Here is a 24,091-nt window from a genome sequence, read left to right as displayed (position 1 = left end):
GACCCCTTTATGCATAATTTGGCTGCATTTTGGCTCTCTCTTCCCTTATTACCCTCTCCCTGTGTTAATCCCAAAGACCACCACAAAACCCCCTCCATCTGATTCAATCTCTATAGTTTCTTCTTTGTAGCCTGCTTCCTTGGTTTCTCGTAACAAGTATAGTGCCCAAATCTTCCTCTACGTCCAAGTTCTCAGCCTCCAAAATCCCAAGGACCTTGGTTTCCAATTCACTAAATTATGAGTCCATGACTTCTGGACAAGTGTCAGTCTTTGTTCCTTATTTGTGTAATGACAGCAACAGTGCCTCCCAAGAATAATACAATGATTGGCATGCAAGGTTTCTAGTATATGTCTTATTACTTTATCACAGTTGATTCAGAAAACTAATGATGCTTTTAGAAATCACATACTGCAAGCATAACTTTTAAGAGGCCTACTTTGCAAGAAAGCTCCCATCCTCACACAGCCTATCAAAGTCAGAAAGAAAGCACCCAAGTTTTTGCAACCCCTCACCTGGACAGCTGGTTGCTTATTTTCATTGCTGCTTGGAGAGGTCAGCCCTGTTGCCTGCTGTAGAAGGAACTGGCGTGCCACCTGGAGAGCCTGGAGAGAAAGAGATGGAACATGATGATGGGGGGGGAAAGTTATCCTCCCTTTTCTGGACTCCTCTCAGTGCACTCTGATGAAAATGTTATAAGCAATCAAATATATCTGCTCACATATAAGGATGGCAAAACACATCACACTGCACAGGACCTCTTAGACAGCCATGTTTTTCTGTTAGCATTCCACATGCATAAAGGAAGAAGGGCTGCATCTGTAGCCCTGGAAAATCTGAAAAACAGCCAGAAACTGAAAGCACTGGAAATTAAACTGGAGCTTTCTGCTCTGATACATTGGCAGAGTACTGAAGCAGTGGTCAGGAAGACACCAAACTGATTAACAGTAGCAAAAGCTTTATTTATGAAGCGAACAGACTAGATAGGAAGATAAGAAAATAACCCTAGCTTCCTTGCTAGCCAAGAATGTATATAGAGTTCTAGAAGAAGGGCCTAAGAATAGCATTCTGTAGGCAGACAAGGAAAAGCCCCTTTAAAATGAAGGTATTCGCCCTACAGTCTTGTATAGCTAGAATTTACTGCCCCCATAGGATCTTCTTTTCTCCTTGGTAAATAAGACATTGCTTACTCCAGCATGATATGAGTCCACAATGCTTTCTCCTTCTGTGCCCATTTTGTATGCAATGCAAACCCCATAGTAATATGTATCTATATCTTAGGAAGGCTGCAGTGTTGAAGGGCAAGCAGCTTCAATGGGGCTATAAATAAAAAATCCAGCGTCTTCAGACAACAATTTAGTCCCAGAAGAAACAGGATCAGTTCACATAGACTAAAGCTTCTCCCACATGATGTGCCACAACCATCCCCACAAATGTACATATATGCAGAAATATACCAAAATATCCAAGCCCTTCAGAAAGACAGTTAAAGCTCTCCAGCATCTAGCCCTGCAGTCGGTTCTACTGAAAAACGTGCTGCCATGATCACAGAAATCACCAGGAAACTGGCTACATCAAGAAAGGCCTGAATCACATATTATGTTCCTTGTGTCTATATATCTTAGTAACAGATGGGCATAGTATGTTCTGCAAATTGACAGTATGCTAACTATGGACATACGTTTATTAATTAGCTAGAAGGAGCTCACTTCTAAATTAGGAGGAACATTTCAGCTGTCTATTTAGTTACAATATTTGGACACCAACAAAACAGCTTACAGAATAATACAAAAATAAGCAAACCATTAAATATCAGAAACAAACACCAGGAGGTAAATCTTTACTAGTAATTAATAGGAGCTTCATTTCTAAAAACCCAGTGGAACATTTGTCTCTAGAAAGCAAGTGATAAGACCAAATGAGCCAGACAGAGGATGTTTCATAACTTTGGGGCAATCACTGAAAAAGCCCTACTCTTAGCCAATGCTAAACGCGCATCCACAAATGATTATACCCTTTGCTGGGCCTCATCGGCCAATCTTAGCATGTAGGGTGTTCATATGGGAGAAGAGATTTCTTAAGCTACATTTATAGAGTATCTTGAACTGTGCCCAGAAAAACACTGGTAACCAGTGGTATTGTAATATGGTTTGTTGTGTTTGTTCTGAACAAAAGATGAGCAGCCACATTCATAACTAATTGAAGTTTCTCTTTAATGTAACTTGGCATACAGTGCACTGCAATAGCTTAAGTTAGAGTCAGTAAGTTTTTATAATGGAGAGTAGTGTAGCTGGTACAACAACCAAACTGTAAAAGGTACCATAGCAACAGCAACTATCTAGGATTCCAGAAGTAATACCGGTTCTTTTTCCCTACCCATAAACCTGGTTTTTCCAGGGACAACACACTTTTCCCTAGCCAGCTGATCCACTGAGCCCATCCTGTCATGCCTATATTCATTTTAAATTTATTCACACTCATACAATCAAGGCATTCAGGGCATCACTCATTTACCTGATCAGGAGAAAGGGACAAATAAAGCTGCATAACATTAGTATATTAATGACTAGAAGTGTGCACCAAGAAAATTTCCGTTTCAGTTTCGGTTACTGGGGGGGGGGGGGAATGTTTCCAGAATAATTCCATTCCCTTACTGGTTTGTTCCAGCTGCGGCACTGCTGGTTTCATCTGATCTGTTTATTTTTTTTGTTTTCATGAGTTTTAGCCTGTTGAATGCACGTTGGCCACACATGTGCAATCACATGCTGTTCTTTTTAGGGAGGAGGGGAAACAAGGCTTGGGGGCAGCTGTTTTTGTATGCAACAGCACCAAAATCACACAGAACACAGTCCTCCCTCTAAACTATCAACCCACTGAGTTTGAGAGCATACATAAATGGGGTCCCCACCCCAAGGAATATTTAGGGAAGGTGTGTGTCAATGTGAGTGTTGCTCAGGGCAGCTATGCACACATGCACACTGGGGAATGGGGTGTGGGGTGGGGAAACAAGGCTCTATCTGCGCTTAACCAAAAATCACATTGTCCAAAACCCCATCAATGCAATGAGTTTTTCCTCAAGCACATGAAAACTCATACAGCAATGGACTCCCAAAGAAGGCAAGTGTTGGTGGGTGCACACAATGGTGGGAAACTTACTGGCAAAGCTGCACCTACAGGGCATGTAGAGCACCAGAGCATTCCATTGCCAACTAGCACAGAGCAGTAAAATTTAATAAAAAACATTCCTGCTTTAGTGACAAAGTCCATTACATTTACTACTACTACTACCACCACCACCACCACCACCACCACCACCACCTTCTGAGTTCTGCTGTTATGCTATGTCTCCCTGAGCTTTGTAGTTTCATTCCCACAATGAGAGGTGAATCCCCTTCTCTCCCCAGTCTGTCCTTGCATTGTGTGTAAAAATGCACAAAAAGGGATGGTGCACCTCCCAAGGCATGCTCCCCCCCCTTTGGGGGCACAAATTGGCCCAGTGCAAAGCCCGGGAGCACTTCCCAGGCCTGCATGATGACATCACTCCTGGAAGTGATGTCATCACACAGGCAGAGGAAGTGCTTCCGGGCTTCCCCAGGGAGAAAAACCCAAGGGAAGCGGTGGGTCCCTCCCCCCTCATCGGGAGAATAAGAGAAACTGACAACCATAATGTGGGGTCAGGCACATTTATAAAGCTTTCTGGATTTATTTGCATGACTGATTTTATAAGTATAGATTTTTTTAAAAAAATCTTGGAAACTCAAAAATATTTTTGGCAGCTAAGACTAAAATATAAATAACATCAAATAAACAGCACTTATACAATCTTTGGATAGGGTTAGACTAAGTGATGCACTGAGCCCCTTGAACCCTAAGGCTATAATGCAGAGATATAAATTCTAGTCTCCCAATACTTCCAGTGGCTAAAGAACACCACAAAATAAAAACAACATTAATACTCCTGAGCCTGACCTCAAAAGTAATAGGGGGTAGGTGGGTATGAAGAAAGATTGACCATAACCATGACCTCCAAAGAGGAAAAGAGAGGCGTAGAGAAAGGTATGCATGAAGACATGGAACTTGAAAAGAACACAAGCATGAAAAAGTTGTTCTGGTGATCACAGAGGTGGACCTCAGAGGGGAAAAAGCATGTGCTTGCATGGAGGAGCGGAGTTTCATTCAGGAGCCAAGAGCAGGCTGCAAGCAGAGAATAACCTCTAACACAAACAATCCTGTGGTACCAAAAGCGGCTGCTCCCAAAGCCCTGCTTCCTCATACGTTCCTTATTTTTGCTTTGAGAATTTTTTTTGGGTACATTTCTGAACAACAAAGTCATTGTAGCCCTGCCTGCAAGACAGGTTTTTATTACAGCACAGAGACAGGAGGGGGGAGCACAGGGGTAGAGGTCGGCGGGTCATAGCCCAGCTTGGCGGTGCTGCGAACAGCATGTGGGTTCCACTGAGCTGTCAACACCGCAGCCGTAAATCAAGGCTCTGGCTTCCAAAGGGCGGCTGTGCTCTCCCCAGTCGGCAGAGGCACTTGCAGGGTGTGTCCCAGAGAAAGAGCCGCTTGTTAATTTTCCACATTTCCAGCTATAAAGAACAAAGTTACTTTCCGTCAGGCATTTAAACCTTACATACTGTACCATACTCTCTCTGTTTGGAGGAGCAGCTGATTTTCTACACATGGATCATATTAGCATGTGCACACTTAGCCATACACAGTATAATTGCATACACTGCCACATATAAATGCAATACAGAGATTGCATTGTTGCAGCTATGAATAAGACCTGTGCATAACTTTAAAAGCATATACAACCTAATGTGCCAATTGGGCTATATATGTAGCACTGAATTGTATTCGTACAATATAAACATGGTATATATAACAATAGACACAAACATTACACATTGCTCATACTATACATGTCTCTCCCAGACATATATCCAATCGGTAAACACAGAAAGGATAAAATCTTTGTCACTCTTTTGATTATACATTGCATAATTACAAAGCATATATTAAATACACAATGCACTGTACATATGTTAAGGTAATTTTAAAAGGATCACTAATTGTCACTTTCAATATGATCTGTGTTGCACACTGCACATGGATCAGATATTACAGAGTTACAGAATGAAAGCACACTATATGTATGCATCTTTCAACAGAAACCAAAAACATTGCTGGTTGTTTTAAAGAAGAACAGACTCCCAAAGGAGACCAGGAATTTTATGAAAGTGTCATTAAACACAGAAAAGCAGCAAAACTTTGTTTTTACTGTTATGCACGATTTTCAGATTTACTCCTCTCACATTATAGAAGCACTTATGAAAGCCTGCCATAGCTATCTTGAGATGAAACATGCAGGGAACACACAAACATCCCACATTAGGAAAGCCAAAGTATAGCTGTCCATCAAAAAATAAAAAACCCTCCTTCAAAATCACATTTGTCAGACATACAGGACAAGTAGACATCACCACATTACGTATTTTTAAAACAGTTAGAAATGAAGGGATAACGCGGGCTGAAAGTTTAAAACACAAAGGTTAAAAATCAGAGCGTATAGGTTTACATATGCAAAGGATAATCAACAGCTTATTTCTGTTTTGTTTTATATATCCAGGAGATGGTTGCTTTCTTCTGGAATGAAAGTGAAGTTTCCTTGGAAGGGTTTACTAGACGGCCACTAGCCAATATGACAAAAAAAGCCAGCCACAATGAAATCCCATTCAAAATTCAACAGGTTTAAAGTTTCAGTTGCACCATCTGGCTTTCAAATACCTGTAGCAACAGCTCAGTGAACACTTTTATCCACTTCCAACATGTACCGAAAAGCCTGCTGACCTTTAACAGCTTTGATTTTGCAGTAACTTCTGCCGAAGATCTCAGTTTCTCTTCAGAAGGGAGACTTGTTGCAATTCGAAAGGTTTAGGCTTATATTCACGACACAGCAGCACTGATCAGATTGGATCCATTCACTTCCACAGCCCTACTGGCTAAACTGTGGGCTCTTAAAATATTGCTGACCCCACAAAGAAAAGAATATATATACATACCACAAAGCAACAAAACTAAGTTCAAGGATTGCTGTGAAGGACTTCTGACAACTTTACAAATGAAGAAACGTAAGTATCGGAAGAGGTAGTGATTTTTTCCGTACAAAAAAAGTCAGTATTGAGCACTACACAGGAGCTTTATTTAACCAGACTCCCTGAAAGGAACCTTTTGAAGTCTCTAGCACTTCACAAGGTTGCTTCCTAGTTTTTCTAATGTTCACTTTTTTCCCTTTACCAAAGTTCAAGAGGAATCTGAGGAGAGAGAAAGAGCTATGCTACTGCACAAGCTTCATACTGATTGGAAGGCCAGCTTGCCAGAGGAAACTGCGATGCCACAGCCAGCTGTATGAAGTCTCCAATAAGCCCCAATTTAATTGCATTAACCACACAACAGGAGCTTTGTTCACAAGAGGACAGTAAGGACAGCCCCCTGTTTTATGGGCTTTGGGAACCCTGTAAAGTCTCTGTGAGTTTATTAAGCTGGTAGCAGCTTGTGCAAGAAGAATATGGCTCGTGACGGGCGCCGGAACATGTCAAGAGGGCACCAAGCCAGGCTGGTACGCAGGAGGCAGCCTGAAGCCCGCTGCTCGATTAAGGGGATGCACAGCATGGTGCATGAGAGCTAAGGAAACTGCAGACAGAATGTAAGAAGCCCACCCCATAGGAGCTCTCATGGGGGAATTTAATTCACTCCCTGCTGACTCTCTCACTTTGTTGTGCTCTGAAGCACGAAATTACAAGATTTACAGGAAAAAATGACATGGCCTTACATTCTCACACTGGGGCCTCCCTGTGACAACTATGCAGCTCACCCACATGAGCTTGTACTACCCTCCCCCACCGCTAGACAATCATAGATGGGAGAGAAACGAGGAACAAAAAGTTGGAACATCTGCTGCTAGAAAGCAGAACCAGCACGAATGACACCCTGCGACCTTTTTACTTACTTAAATATTTGAGTGTTATTATCCAATACCCCACCAGGTCAAATTTGCTGTAAACCAGTTACAACACAGTTGCAATTCCTCCCCACAAGTGATACAAATAAAACACAAGTAAATGACCAAAGAAAATTCTGACTTCTTATAGACAAAGACTGTTGTATTACGAAGCACCAACATAAAACACTACTAAGTAGCTGCTGGGGATCCAAACATCTGCATCACAGCCAGGATCACATTAATGGGTCGAAACCACTTCTCACTATGCAGTCCATCACAATTTGGTATCATTGGAAAATTGCAGCCTTCCCTCCACCAATAACACTTCTACTGGTTTTCATGATGTCTGCCATTTTCCTGTACAAATGATATGAGCAGTGATGTCACATGCATCAGTGGTTCCCAACTACAGGCTTCACATTCTCCCATTATTTTAAGTCTAAAAAGGTATTAATATTTTTATCCTAAATTGATAACATTCTACATCGTATCAACATGTGACAACGCATCTAGTCCTTTAGCTCCCTTGCTCCCCAATAGGACTGAACAGCAGACCTCTCTCTCTCTTATACACACACACACACACACACACAGGTTACATCTAGAGATGGGCATGAACCACAAAAAAACTGAACCATGAGGTTCGTGGTTTGTGGATTTTCACGAACCACGAACTGGGGCCAGTTTATGAACCAGTTCATGGTTCGTGGGGTTTAAATGTCCCTTTCTGGCCACTTAGCAGCGGCAGGGCAAGGGGCATTTGACAGTTTACAGGGCCCTTTCATGCCTTGCAAGCAGCAGGGCCCTTTAAACTATCAGCTGGCAGGTGGCGGGGGGATCCCTCCCTCACTGCCTGCCAGCTGATAGTTTAAAGGGCCCTGCCACTTGCAAGGGGCAAGGCCCTTTAAACTGCCCAAACCCCAGCCCTAACCTCCAGCCCCATGGTGTCTTCCCCCTCCTCCTGCAAGGGGCGGGAAGGCCATTTTTGACCTCTTTCACCACTCCATGGGCCTGCAGGGCGGTGGAGGCCAAAAACAGCCTTCCTGCACCTCAAAATGGCAGCTGCAGCCACCATTTAAGCAGCAGGGGGGCCGTTTTTGGTGGTGGAGGAAGCCAAAAATGGCCTTCCCATCTCTCAAATGGCAGCCACGGCGGGAGGAGGAGGAGGACACTGCTGGCCCACTGGTCAAAGTAAGTGTGGGGCTGGGTCTGGGGCTGGGGTTTCGGCAGTTTAAAGGGCCCTGTGACTTGCAAGTGGCAGGTCCCTTTAAACTATCAGCTGGCAGGCGGCAAGGGGGGATCCCGCCCCCTGCCGCCTACTACCTAATAAAGGGACCTGCCACTTGCAAGCCGCCGGAAAAGTTTATATGGCCATTTCCCCCTTTACGACTCAAACAACCTAAACTGCCCCTTTACGACCCAAACGAACCAATAGACCAGTTCATGGAAGTTCATAGAAACGAGCTTCCACGAACCACTGGTTCACGAACCACAAACTGGCCTGGTTCGTGTGTTTTTTTGGGTCGTAATTCGATTCATGCCCATCTCTAGTTACATACCAGTTATGTATGTTATTTTTAATTTCTGCACTTTCCTACTCTCACCTGTTGTAGCACATATCTCTGTTGAATGGGGAGGGAGTGATATGCAAGAGCCCATACACTGCTTGTCCATTTTCCATTCTGGCTTGTTTGGACTGGCAAAGCTCTGCAGCAGCTCATTTGTCCCTATCTATACCTCTTGTGCGCATTTTAAGAGTTTTAGAAAAGAGCCTCAATGACAACATGTAGTATAGGATTGCCAGATGCACTGAAATTTGATGGGCCATTGCCCACAACACTAAAAAGCAAAGAGATTTTTGATTACTTTAGATCACATTCTACAGATCCAAAGGTTCCTTCTGTTTTTTCAAGGTAGTTCACTTTGTAGAAGGTGAAATCTGATTTCCCACTTGAGCTGAACCCTCTATATGCTCCACCCTACACTGTTCCTGAAGGTTTCCTGGCCCTCAGAAGCAGTTTTTCAGGAAATGCAAGAGGCAGTAGGAGAAAGGAGGAGGCAGGAAAGATCTATTTAGTGAGCAGAACCGTGGTTAGTTTTCTGCATCCAACCTCTTTGGTCTAGAACCAAGAAAGAGGACAATTGATGAAGTGTGATGATTACTTCTAAAGCAGACGTATTACAGTGATTGTTATGTTACTGACCTCGCACTCAAAAATATAGGAACTGCCAGTTGGAAATTTCTCTACTTTGTGAGCTACTTGTGAGCCTCTGTCCACATGAAATGATAATTTATATAGCATAAATAATGGCTTGGCACTATTATGAACTTTAACATTGTGTTTAACAAGCAACAATGCAAAATTCAATAAGAAGAGAAGAGAAAGAAATTAGAGATAGAAAGATAAGAATCTACATAATGAAGGTAAGTAACAAAATGTTTAAAATATAAGGAAAAAGTAACCAGTGAAAATAAATCAAAAGCTGATTATTTTTTGAAGTATAGGAGAAAAAACAGAGCAAAGTACAAGAAGCTTGCAGTGTGAATAAGAAAAAAAGAGTACTGCAATATTGTAGTTGGGTTAAAATAAGAAAATAATGCATTCGATCAATATTTGGCAAATGAAAGTGGCATGGCTTAAATAATCACGAAAAAGTATTAAAATCTCCACCAAGATCACTAATGTGAAAAGAAAAACAGTAACATCAACAGTAGCTGTTTTGACCTACAAGCTACACGAGCACAATGCAGAAACACAATTTATGAATTTTTAAAAATAGGACAATATGACAAACTGGGAGGAAAGAATGCAAGGGAAAAGTAAATTTTTAGTTCTAACAATAAGCATTCAGACACAAGAAGAAAAATTGCAAGACTATGACATGAAGACAACAAGGACAGATTGGAGACTGAAAGCAAGAATAAAACCAGAACTAAACAGAACCATGAAAACTAAGATCATGCAAATAAGAACCAACAGTACCTAAAGAAAGATGAAGTAGAACGGAATACCATTGCTGCTGGGTAGATTGAAACAAAGTAAAATTGTATGTTGAATAATAAGCATAGGAATCAAATTCTTAAGGATTAAAAAGAAGTTGAATAAAGGAAAATCCAAACAATGAGGAAGGAAATACAATCAAGCAAGTTAGAAATAAAAGAAAGTTGGGGGAAGATGCTAGCTAAAAGGAAAATCAAAAAGAGTCCAGTAGCACCTTTAAGACTAACCAATTTTATTGTAGCATAAGCTTTCGAAAACCACAGTTCTCTTCATCAGATGCATGGAGGGCAGAAAGAAACTGGTCAAATATAGAAGAGGAGAGGGGAGGGGAGGAGGAGAGGAGGGATGTAAACAACTTCTTTGATATGGAGATGCAAACAGCTCCTTTTGATGTGGGGATCAGTTTGCTTGTGTAAAGGTTCAAAGGAGTTTGCCGTGTTAGTCTGTAGTAGCAAAATCAAAGAGTCCAGCAGCACCACCAAGACCATACAATTCCACTGCAGCACAAGCTAAAAGGAAGTTTCAGAAGCAGTTTAAAAAAAAAAAAGTTGACGAAACTAAATTTCCAAAGAAATTTCACCTGGGACCATTAGATGATTAAACCTAGAAGCAGTAAAAGGTGAAGAGCTGTTTAAGAATGGGATCCAGAAGCACAAGTAAAAATCTTGGAAGAAAACAGAAGGATCACACAAAGCAGCAATAGAGAAAGAAGGAAAACAAGAAAATGAAGGCAGAGAAGTTTCAGAAACATGAAAGACAAAAATGACAGGAATGAACGGCATCTGATTTGTCATGAAAAAAATGAGCAAAAACTTGAGAAGTTAAAAACTGGAGGGAAAGAAGTTTTGAGAACAGGAGTGAACAGAAAATCAATTTTCCAAAATAAGATTAGAAAAGAAAAAATTAAATCTGTGGATATAAACATGGTGAAAAATATCAGGGGCTTTAAAGTTCAGAAAAGAAAAAAAAAGGAAATGTAACAAGAAAGTAAGCCAGAACTGAAAGGGAAAAACACAACACAAGCAAATTAATAATCTTTAAAAGAATAAATTTAAAGCAAAAGAAACTCTCTCTAGAGTAAGATGCAGGGAAAAGACACAGAAAAGGTAGAAAATAATGGAGGATAAGGAATCAGACTGAAAGTAACGAGGGCCATAATTAGTTTAGTACAAGATCAGACAGTAGAATCCAAAAGGAGAATAAAAGAAAGCAAGTTAAAAGAAAGCAAGTTAAGGGGAAGATAATAAAATAAAGAAGCAAAAATATATCTATTCTTAAACATAAAACTAGGCTACTATACTGCTTAAGCAAAGTGGTAACACTGATGCCTTGACAGAGAAATACCACATGCTTCTCTGTCTCTCCACAATATCCTTTAGCCAATTCAAAGATTTGATCCTACTATCTCATTGCCATGAAGAATAACATTCCTAGAATCTGCTATTCCAACCTGATGAAATAGCCCTGAAGTTCACTACTATATCTATAAATATGTCTACGCTGATTAATGAAGCCAAAGCCCTGTAAGAGGAACAGACATATCCATATTACTCTATGAAGTATCTACGTATGATTAGTTGAGGCAATATTTTTTTTAAAAAACCAAAAATAATATTGTAATAGAAACTTAACATCAGCTAGGCAGTTACCAGTCCCTTGACATCTTCTTGGGATGCAATGAAGCTCACAAAAAAGCATTTAGGTTTTACCCCACTCTATACCCTGAGGCTCAGGATAGGAAGTTTAAAAAACCCTGTAAAATAAGCTTGCTTCTAACACTGTATATCATAAAAAGATCCCTTCCACACCCCTGTTCATTAAAGACTTCTCCAAGTAAGATATTGCATTGCCTCTAGACTCTACCAAGGCTGTCTGAAGGAAGAGAGTTGAAGAGCAACCATTTGTACAAGATTCACCGAGACCTCCACCGACAAGAACAATCCCAAAAACACGGAAAAGAAATCTCCTAAATATGCAGGCTCCAAGCAGTTATAGCCTTTATAATTTGAAGATCTAGACTAGAATTATGTCTGCTTGTCTACAGGAAACTAGAATATTAGCATATATGATTATGACAAGCCACCACCAACAGGAGATAAGCAACCACATATTCTACACCAGCTACAGCTTTCTGAGTAGTCCTCAGGAGCAGACTCCACAGAACACAGAAACCACAAAGTTCTAAGACCTATTAATGTCAGTGGCTAGCTCCAACCATGAAAGAAAGCACGTTTCCCTACAAAATGAAATAAAAACAAGTAACACTATTGGTATTCATGTGGGTTAGGCTGCATACCAGAATAACCAGACAACCCCAGTAATCTGAGAAGCCCCTGTCCGTCCAAATTACAAAAACAGATCACAATCATTTATGTTCTCAATCTAGTCTTAGTGTTGCTTCCATTTTCAAACATTGGTTCACATGTCTGTTACGGGAGAACCAGTTATACTGGGGGGACAGCCTCCCAATATAAATAGGCAGAAAAACCTTGGATATTTTCTCAGCTTGTGTTAATGATATATTACAAAAATAAAATTTATCTTTTGTTAGAGCATGCATGTTTTAAAGTATGCATATCATCATGATATATAATTAGAAAAGGAAATACAATGAATCTCTTGTTCTTCTTCCATCACCTAATTACCCCCCCATCAAACCAAGCTGCAATAATGATTATTGTGAAGATTAGGATGCATTCCATGGTAAGTGCTAGAAATAGGGAAAAGAAGGCATTTTGAAGTTTGAAAGTTTAAGACGAAAACTTTGTAGCAATTTTAAAGTTTTTTAAAGTGCCAGGTTCTGCTGAGAGTTTATCTAAGACAACGTTCCATTTTTAAACATGTTATATTATTACATGTAATTATTCAGCAAATAGAAATGTACCGACGGTGATAGTTATGAGCAAGTTTCAGAATAAAGCATAAAAATGTATCAACTTCAAAGGCCTAAACACAGGATTAGTGAAAGTTTCAAAATCTGCTCCCTGAGCCCTCACCTCCCAGTTCTAATCCGCACCAATCAACTGCAGTTCTGGAAAAAAAATTGGAGCTTTAGAAGTATATTGGATTTGACAAAGTAAGCATCAGTTCCAACTTGTGCTCTGAATCCCAAGCCAGAGTAGTATGGATCCAAGTAGTTTGCTTGACAACAGTTTCTGTCTCTAGTTAGTTCTTCACTAGCTATTTCATGTCATAGCTACAAAACATCTAGAGCAACTAAGACTGTCGAAGGGACTGTGTACACGCACGTACAGCAAAGAATATCTACAATTAATCTGAGGTGTGTTTGGGCATTAAGAAAGTTTTGCCATTACTAGATCTCAAGAAGAAATAAGAGCTGTAGTGATAAAAAAATCTCACACTTCAGAAGCCTGAGGATCATCACTAGAAATAAACCTGCAGAATCTGCTATTGCCTGCTTTAAAATGTTATATGGGGATAACTGAAAAGGGCAAAATTTCCTTAAAGTTCCAGCTGACCAAAACATTGCCAAACTGTATGTTTATAGTCAGTCAGGATTTTTTTTCATAATAAATTAACAGCTGTTCTTCAGAGGAAAGTGACATAACAAAATCAAACAACTTTACTTTCTTCACAATGGCTGAATCCACACTTACCGGTATAGCGCTAAACAGTCAGAATGATAGCATCTTCCTGGAGCTTTTTCTGACATCATTGTGCCATGAGAGTGGCATTGTAGCGCGATGATGTCATAAAACGCGCGAGGAAGACGCTATTATTCCGACTCTTTAGCGCTATGCCAGTAAGTGTGGATTTGGCCATTAGCTTCTGACTCCAAAGGCAGTCTTTTTTTCTCTCTCCTGAGCAGGAATTGTTTGTTCCTTTCTAAACATCAGTCCCCCAAGACTCTTCTCAAGCAGTTTTAACAAACTACATACCAGGAATGCTACAAAAGGTCATTCACATAATTGTTTCAAGTTTTCCTTGAGAGGAATCAAAAGGAATTTAGAATCCAACATGAAGCTACTAATTGTTCATTATTTATTTAGGATATTTCTATGCCGCCTCTTTACAGTCCTGCTTGAGGCAGCTTACAATTAAAAACAAGCCTAAAATACAAACCATTAAAATATAAGAAGACTATGAAACAGCTGAAAAAATAAAATACTTGATTAAAACCTGGATAGCCCAGGCAAATCTCATCTTCTCAGATCTTGGAAACTAAGCAGAGTTGGCCATAGTTAGTAAATGGGAGACCTCCAAAGACAACCAGAGTCGCTATGCAGAGGCAAGCAATGGCAAACCACCTGATAGTCTCTTGCCTTGAAAGTCCCAGCTGGTATCACCATAAGTTAGCTATGACTTAATGACACTCTCCACTATTAAACAGATGTGTTTTAGTTTGATGTCTAAAATAAAGTAAACTAGGCCTAGACAAGCCTCAAGGGGAAGGGTATTCCAAAGGCAAGCTGCCACCATGGAGAATGCTGTCTCTACTCATCACCTGCTTCATCTCTGAACGTGGGGGAGCAGAGGGCAGGGCTTGAGAGGCAGACTTTAACTGATGGGCTGGATAATATGGGAGGAGATGGTCCTCCAAGTACCCCGACCCCAAGGTATTTAGGACTGAATTGCACTGAATTGTGCCCGGAAACAGATTGGTACCAAGTGTAGATATTTCAGCACGGGGTGATACAACCCCTGAAGCCAACCCCCTGGTAGTAGCCCAGCTGCAGCATTCTGAACCAATGAAAAATCCCTTCTACACAGGCCAATTTCAACGGTTTAGTTCTCATATTGCAGCATTTTTTCCATGACTATCTGCACCCAATTTGCCACCATGAGTAGTCACTCTGGCTACTATGTGGCTTTTCCACAGCATTCTTGGGAGCATTCATAGCCCAATTAAAAAAAAAAACATCTTCCCATCTGCTTTTTCCCTGTGCACACTCTTTATCCCATCTTTTACCATTCCACCCACTTCTGCACCCTCCCACCCTCTGCCAACCCATTTCTTCATGATTGGCCACTGTTGTCTATCCAGCCACTCCCTCCCCCTCTGGTCCATTCCTCCCCCCTCCCCTCTTTCCTCTCCATTTTCCTTTCCACTTGTTTTTAAAAAATTTTTAAATCCAGTGTAGGATCAATGCACCAATGGGCTAAGAGGAAGAAATCCAGGAAACAGATTGATCCAGCGTTCCAGCGATGCATTGATTCATTGTGTGTGCAGAAAAAAAGGGGGGGGGAGGAAAGGATGTGACATCACTGATGATGGCATTGGTGACGAAAGCACCAGCCCTCATCAATCCTGACACATTTTGACACTGTGCAGACTACAAAGAACAGCACCACACTGACCACACATAAGAGGCGCGAATGGGCCCAGACAAGCCGATTCCATGCCTTTCGGCTTGACTTCTGGACTAGTGAGGAGTTATGTTCCCGGTGCAGAGGGGTTGAAGTTTCCAAACCATTTTCAAAGGCAAACTCACATAGAGCACATTACAGTAATCTAACTTGGATGTGATCAGAGCATGGATCACTGTGGCCAGATTACGCTTTTTATGGCTGTAACTGGTAAAGCAGCCAGAGCTAGTAGATGGAGCTACATGCCACAAATGAAACCTGTAGCACAAAATATGGAGCAACACGGTAAGTATGGCAGCAACAAAACACAATTTCCCGTGCAATAACAATGTCTCCCTATTTTATTTACAGTAATTGCATGATTTAACAGAACTATACCACATGTAACCAGTTCTAGGAAAAATTATTTTGCAGGCGTCATATATGCTCCAAAGTCCATACATAAAGTGTCCAGTGCTTCAAGTGCTCTATTAATATTGCAACAGGTATTAAAGTGCAAATGCTTCCTAGCACCATGTACACATTAATTATTTCATACAAGCTCGCCTTATATTCCAACTGGAGTTGGGTATAGTCCAAGATTTGGTTCCAATAAACTGTGTAGTTCACAGATCACAAGTAGACCTTTGCGTGTATTCTTTAGGTGTACATTGATAATTCTGTGACATCATTATTCTAACGGAAGGTCCAGATCACCATTATATCCGTTTCCAAACTCTTTCTCAAAGAACACAGTTGTCAAAGTTTCATGCAGCTACCACTCCATATTAGTCATCAGTTTTCCAATTCTCACCACAATGGTGAAAATTGGAAAACTGATGACTAATATGGAGTGGTAGCTGCATGAAACTTTGACAACTGTGTTCTTTGAGAAAGAGTTTGGAAACGGATATAATGGTGATCTGGACCTTCCGTTAGAATAATGATGTCACAGAATTATCAATGTACACCTAAAGAATACACGCAAAGGTCTACTTGTGATCTGTGAACTACACAGTTTATTGGAACCAAATCTTGGACTATACCCAACTCCAGTTGGAATATAAGGCGAGCTTGTATGAAATAATTAATGTGTACATGGTGCTAGGAAGCATTTGCACTTTAATACCTGTTGCAATATTAATAGAGCACTTGAAGCACTGGACACTTTATGTATGGACTTTGGAGCATATATGACGCCTGCAAAATAATTTTTCCTAGAACTGGTTACATGTGGTATAGTTCTGTTAAATCATGCAATTACTGTAAATAAAATAGGGAGACATTGTTATTGCACGGGAAATTGTGTTTTGTTGCTGACAAATGAAACCTGAGCTTCTAACCACAGGCCTGGATCCAGTAGCAACCTCAAGTGACAACCCTGCTCTTTAAGGGGGAGCGCAACCCCCTCCAAGACAGGATAGCTCTGTAGTGTTCCTGAGCAGCTTCTCCATTGAATTCAGCACCTCAGTCCTATCTGGATGGATCTTCAGTTTTCTGTATCTAGAAAATTTACATGAATAACCAATTCTGTCAGACTGTACATGTTAAACAGGGAAGGTCACTTCAAAAACAACTAAATGTTATCTCCAAATGACCTTTACCATATAGCTAAGAGGTGAATTCCCTCAAGAGTAACTTTTTATTTTTAAAAAACGGACAACAATTTTCTTATTATTACATAGCAAAGTACATTACACTTAAACACAAAGTCAAGACAAATTCTATGGAAAAATAAATGGCCCTGAAAAGAGAGCTAACTGTGTATTATATGCCTTCCCTCTAAACATTTCAAATAGAACTTCCCATGTGGATGGGATGGAGGCACCTTCAATGAGTCACAACTATAAGAACATTTAATTTTTTAGATTTATCCAAAATACATAGAAAGTGATGCATAAGTGTTCCACCTTCCCCTCCTTCCCTTCACCCAAATAGACTTTCTAAAAAAGTCTGCCCATTATTTTTATACCATAAAAACCTCATAAAAATGACATTTTCACATTCCAGATTTAAAAGTGTGCTAGTGTTTTAATACCTATTATGGAACGACTATCAATACATGGTTCCATGTTGAAAAGCACTCTTGCATCTACCCACACAGTTTTATTTGATCAGAACCAAATGCTGTTACAAACAAAAAGAGTAACATATGGCCAGACTATTCTAGTCATAATGTCTTTCTTGAAAGAGAAACACACACACACTTTTCCTGCTCCAAACTGACCACTCCTTAGGCAAGATGCCACTTCCATATTGTGGTCTGCACAGGATTGCCCTCTGATGATACTATCATTCTTTCTATTAAATAAGAGCAGAAGAACTTGGTTTGGTCATTGAACCAGAGAATCTCTTCCTCTCAATTCCTTTCAAAGATCAGTTTCATGCTCACACAAGAAAGAAATGTCAACTTAAAACATTCTGGCATTCCATTTTCATCTTAAATATCTAATCATGAACCATGAGGAAAGGTGAGGTAAAATGTTTTAATAAATAAAAATAAATGCATTGCATGAGGTATATAAAATACAATCACATGGCTACATTGAATACAAATTTTACATGTTCACGTTACTCTTCCCTCCATGCATACCCTCTTAAATTCACCTTGCAGTATGAGATGGCTCCATTTTAAAGGTGATATTCATTTAACTGTTAAGAAACATAAGTCTTTCATAAAATTGTTAAAAACAAAAAACAGATACTGAGTGGATGAAACGGCTTTTCCAGACGAACCATTATTATATAATTGTAATTTGGAAAGATAGCCAGAAATCAACTGGGTCATCATAACATGGTATCAGCTTCTAAAAAAATGAGAGAAGATACTTTTGATGGTTTTTCTCATGTGCTTAACATAGCAGGCTGCCTAGCCAGTACCAATGGGCTTTTTTATACTAGGTGACCAGTTTATTTGAACGTCTAGAGCTATTAGGCCTGAATAAGAGACGGAAAGGATTTCTGAATTCCCTCTCTCTACAGCAAGTCCCAAGTTTTGAAAAGTAATAAATCTTGCCTTTGCATATACAAATACTGTTTTGGAGTGTGGGTAGATCAGAATATATAAAACACTCCCTTCTAATATTTATTCCTTGAGGCTTTAGGTTACATTTCAACAACATTTTGAAGCTTTTCTTTTCCAGGAACAAAGAAGGCCGAGCAACTTTTTCGTTCCTTTAAAAAAAAAAAAAGGTAAGCATCAAAGATATTCATAACTGCTACGGCCAAACCTTTAAAGAAATTACAGTGAGGCTTGCAAACAACTTACAAGAGCTGATCATATCAACTTTAATTCCAATACCACCACTAAATTAATAAGCTCCTGAATTAGACAGAAAGTTTGTGCGGAAGTACTTTAGATGGAAGATTTATTGTGCATTATCAAGAAGTGGGGAGAGAAAAAGAGAGATAAAAAAGTTCCTCATTCGAACAGAAGTCAATTTTTGGGATTCGGTTTCGTTTTCTCAGCCATGCCGGACGCTCCTCTCGGCTGGTCCGGGAGGAAACGACCGGGCACCCTGACTGGGCGGCTGATCCGCAAGGATTAGCCCCCAGGACTCCCAGGGAGGGAGCCAGGGTCCGGGACGCTGCGGGAAGAACTCCCCGAAATCAATGCGGGGGGGGAATTGCCCGTTTGTCCCTATGGAGGCCGGCAGACGTGCACGGCGCCTCGAGTGCCGTCGGGCAACGAGAAACGGCAAATAAAAGAAACAGGCGGAAGCCCGTAAACAAGCGAATCCCTTCTGTTCTACAAGCGTTCGTGAAGGAGAGGTTGATCTGAAGAAGACTCGTTCTTCCCCTTCGGTGAGTTCCAGAATTTTGTTGGTGCCCCCCCCCCCCAAATGGCAGCAAAGAAGCAAAGTCCCACTCTCGGTAAGTCAATCTCGGCTACCTTGAAGGGAGAGTCGCTCGAAGAGTTGGTGTGCAGGGCGGTGGTGGAAGCCATAAAACCCTTTGTTGACAAGCTGAACAAAACTGATCAAAGGGTGGGCTTAATTGAAAGCGAAGTGAAAACCATTAAGGAAGTAGCGGGGGGGGGCAGAGAAGTCTGCTCTGGAAAGTGCGTCACTTGTGAAGGCTACAAAAAAGGAGCTGAAGTTGGTTGAGAACCAGCTGATCGGGCTACAGATGGAACGAACGCAGACAATTTTGCGTCTCCAAAACGTGAAAGAGGAGGAAAATGAGGATCTGTGGGAGGTGGTCTCGGAACTATTGGCGATACCCGCGAGGACGACTAAAGAAGAGGTTAAAAGCGCCATTTTGGAGGTCCGTCGGGCTTCTTCAAAATATGCAACAAAGCGACAGTTGCCTTGTGAGATCATTATTGACTTTTCATTTAAAAAGATTCGGGACACCATCCTATATAACTCATACAATGCGGATTTGGACTTTATGGGTTTGAAAGTCAAGAACTTGAAGGACGTTCCATTTCTAGTCCGGAAAAGGCGTTTTAAGTATAAAAAGTTTGCAGCTCTTCTGAGGGACCATGGAATAAAGTACAAATGGTTATTCCCGGAAGGAATATGGTTTAGATATAAAGATCAGGCCTATAAGATGCTATCAGAAGATCAACTAAAGGATTTTGAGGATAAAAACCCGGAATTCTGCTGCACCGAGAACGAAGAAAAGGAGAAGCCGGAGGGGGGGGAGGAGGAGGAGAGCACCGCAACAGCGGTTGCACAGAGAGAATTGCGTCCGGGACCTAGAAGGGGGAGGAAAGTTTAATCAGAATTTGAAATGCTTATTCTCTGTATGATTAACCACTCCATCATTATCCTATGGAGCTATTTTTGTATTATGACAGTATGAAGGGAAAACATTGAAGTGTAGTGTTTAGTGTTTGTAGGTCATCCCCCCCTCTTCTTTTTCCATCCCCCTTTGTCCCTTCCCTTTCCCCTTTCCTTGTGATAGTCTTGTGTAGTGCTGTGTAGTGTTTTGTAGTTTGAAAAATAAAAAATTTATAAAACAAAAAAAGAAGTCAATTTTTGGAAAGTGTTGCATGAAGCACAACATATTATCCCTGACTCCAAACACTACCACTATACTGCCATTAGTCACCACCCTACTGGCTTTTACCATCTGCTTCTGGATCAAGCACCTTTTGAATTCCACCTGCTTTTTCTCTTTAAATATTGTGATTCCATTCTAGCTAGCATTTGTATTGCTCTGCAATAACTGCATGTCTTCCATGGGCACTTAAGGGATAGTATTTGTGACATCACCAAAGACAATTACAGAGAAGTTGCTGTGGAAAACAGACAAATGTATTATGGTACCTCCTTATGGATGAACATGTTTTTTATTTAAAGTCTTATTTCTTTGTGCTCGAATCACATTTCTTAGATGGATATCTATTTAGCAGACTATAACCACATAGACAAGGTTATTGAAGGAAAAGTTGTAAAAAGGTAGGGTCACATGGCCTTGAAATGCATAAAATCCTGCACCTGTACATGCAATTTTAGTGTGTTTTGTAGTCCCTCCCTTATACCATTTTAAAGTGATTCTTACTGTACTTCTTCCCCCACTCCTGTGCAGCAAGACTCTAGCTCATTTAATTATTTAATTCAGGAACCACTGAGAGAGGGGAAGTGCTCCTATGGGTGTTCAAAATGTGTCAGCTGTGCATGGGAGAGTAGGGATGGCCATACTGAGTTCACATTTAAAGCTAGAATTAAATGGAGACAGGCCATTCAATGTTGGCTCTGTAGCAAGACTAGCTGGGCCCATACTGTCCCCCTTCCAATCATTTCGAAGACTTTTGTGTCAAGTCTGTGGATAACAAATTGTGTTGACTATCAAGCAAATGAAAGAAAAGCAGTAAGGTCTCTGAAGGGTTAATCTCTTCTCCAGATGTTCTCAGCAGTGGCTCCTAGGGAAGTCAAGAGCAGTCAATGGGCTGTATGGCTGTCTTCAGTGCAAACCTGTTACCCTGATTATTGGAGAATTCTTTCTTTCCCTCTCCAATCCTGTTGTATTGAGTAGAGAATATGATGATTTCTCACTACATTGCCTTGATCTCTCTAGTCTCTGCTATGCTATTTCTTTCTAAAGATTAAAGATCTGCACTTGGGAAAGTGGGGTTCTGGAGGGGAGGACATAGCCCCCAAGTTAAAAACTCATTAATGTGCAAAGACTAAACTCTTTTGAATCTCCTTACAGGATGTTAGCACACTGGAGGTCTCTTGATGTTCCCACAGCAACCGCTGTGGGAGTTCCCAGACGCTAGGCAACCCTCCCATGACCCTGGCTGACCTTTCCCCTCCTGTGACCCTTGCCACAATGTAAGTGCGCACTATTGAATCCCAGGACGTTTTTCAGCTGGGCCCCACCAATGAAACTTAAGGATTTTATTTAACACCATCAGATTTGTGAGAGAAAGCTGGGAAATGATTCCTCCATTCTTTTCACTCTCTTCAGAAAGAGTATGCGGAAGCCTTGCTGGAAGTTGTTTCTAATACTCTGCTTTTTGGAAAGAGGTGGGAGTTGCACTCCTCACTTCCCCAGGGCACGGTCAGAGCAGCAGGATTACAATACAAAAACTTCATGTTTACTGTAGCAAAAGCAGCCTTCAGACTACAGAGATATACAGGCTTTTTGCTGAGAAACTAGACAGGAATATAAATAGACACTCCAAGATTATTTTCTAAACACATTTCAGGATGAACATGGATGGCACTCCAGAACATGTTGCTGAAGCCACATTTCCAGACTTAGGTTGCCTAAAATCAAAATCTCAACTTCTAGATCTCCAAAATGTGTGGAAGAAGTCACAAACCATGAAAGCTATTTTACAGAGACATGCCAGAGTGATTAAAAACCATAAAATGGACCCCAAGTTCCAGAATAAGTTTTAACTTATAGACCATAACCTGTATCTCAGCCAGAGAACACAAGCCTGCACTCAATTGCCCAGGAAACGGACACGTATCTATTGATATAATTTGGCAACCTATTCCAAGAGTAATCCATGATAAAGATTTTTACCCACAATTAGAATTAGCGGCAGCAGGCAGGATATTACCAAGTCTAATGACTGGATAAATAAAATCTGACCATTTCCAGGAATAAAATTGGCCACCAGGGAACTGGGCACTAAGATCTGGGATCAGAGTACTTCAGCCAGCGCCGGATCTAGGGTGGCCCACGCCCGGGGCAACCTTTGCCGGGCACAGCATGTGCACTCCCATTCTGCATGATGACATCACTTTGGTGACATCATCACACGGGGCGGAGCAGAGGCAGCGTGTGGGGCTGGGAAACCGCCGCGCCATTTGCCTCCCTGCAGGCGAATGGCGTGGGCGTCCTCGCAGCTCTCCACGCTGCTTTTGCCTGCCGCGCAGGGCAGGGGGCGACCGGCTTGCTGCGCACCCCCTGCCCTACAGGGCAGGCAAAAACAACGCAGGGGGCTGTGAGGCCGCCCGCGCCATTCACCAGCCCTGCAGGATGGGGCGGCCGGCTTGTCGCGCACCCCTGCCCTGCAGGGCAGGCAAAAGGCAGCGCGGCCACCCGTTGGAAGGGGCCATACAAACCATCTAGTCCAACCCCCTGCCCAGTGCAGGATCAGCCTAAAGCATCTCTGATAAGTATTCATCCAGCCTCTTCTTGAAAACTGCCAGTGAGGGGGAGCTCACCACCTCCCTAGGCAGCTGATTCCACTTTTGAACTACTCTGACCGTGAAAAAGCTTTTCCTAATATCCAGCCAGTACCTTTGTGCATGTAATTTAAGCCCATTGCTTTGCGTCCTACCCACTGCTGCCAACTGGAACAGCTCCTTGCCCTCCTCCAAATGACAGCCTTTCAAATATTTAAAGAGAACAATCATGTCCCCCCTTAACCTCCTCTTCTCCAAACTAAACATTCCCAAGGCCCTTAGCCTTTCATTGTAGGGCTTAGTCTCCAGACCCCTGATCATCGTCGTCACTCTCCTCTGCACCCTCTCGATTTTGGCCACATCCTTTTTGAAGTGAGGCCTCCAGAACTGCACACAATACTCCAGGTGTGGCCTGACCAAGGCAGTATAGAGAGGGGCTATGACCTCCTGCGATTTCGACGCTATGGCCCCTTTAATACAACCCAAGATTGAATTAGCCTTTTTTGCCACCGCATCACACTGACTGCTCATATTTAGTTTACAGTCCACTCTTATCCCAAGATCCCTTTCACATATACTACTGCCCAGAAGTGTATCCCCCAGCCAGTATTTGTGCTTCCCATTTTTGTGGCCCAGATGTAATACTGTGCACTTGTCCTTGTTGAATTGCATCCTATTCACAGCTGCCCACTTCTCCAGAGTATTCAGGTCTTGTTGAATTTTAATTCTATCTTCTTGGGTGTTTGCTACTCCTCCCAATTTGGTATCATCAGCAAATTTAATGAGAAGCCCTTCCACTCCTTCATCCAGATCATTGATAAAAATATTGAAAAGTACAGGGCCCAAAACCGAGCCCTGCGGCACCCCACTGGACACCTCCCTCCAATCTGATGAAATGCCGTTGACCACCACTCTTTGAGCACAGTCCTCTAACCAGTTCCCTATCCACCGAACTGTCCTATAGTCCAGTCCACAGTCTTCCAGTTTGCCCATCAAAAGCTTTACTGAAATCCAGATAAATCACGTCAACAGAGTTCCCCCCATCCAGTAAGTTGGTCACTCGATCAAAGAAGGAAACCAGGTTGGTCTGGCAAGATCTGTTAGGAACAAAACCATGCTGACTTCCCCAGATCACTGAGCGGTCCTTCAGATGCTTACAGATAGATCCCTTTAAAATCTGTTC

General features: G+C 41.5%; 1 protein-coding gene across 1 annotated transcript in view; it reads right to left on the bottom strand.

Annotated features, from left to right (window-relative positions):
• The window catches only part of FOXP4 (forkhead box P4), a 163,355-nt gene that overhangs the window by 82,538 nt on the left and 56,726 nt on the right, over window positions 1–24,091 (bottom strand). Inside the window, exon 3 of the mRNA XM_054979224.1 lies at window positions 514–603. Within this exon, the coding sequence (XP_054835199.1) occupies window positions 514–603 (90 nt within the window). The remainder of the gene's footprint in view (window positions 1–513; window positions 604–24,091) is intronic.

Source organism: Eublepharis macularius, chromosome 5, assembly GCF_028583425.1.
Source record: "Eublepharis macularius isolate TG4126 chromosome 5, MPM_Emac_v1.0, whole genome shotgun sequence".
NCBI lineage: Eukaryota > Metazoa > Chordata > Lepidosauria > Squamata > Eublepharidae > Eublepharis > Eublepharis macularius.
The sequence above is the reverse complement of the archived record's forward strand: the minus strand, read 5'-3'. Positions and strand labels throughout refer to the sequence as shown.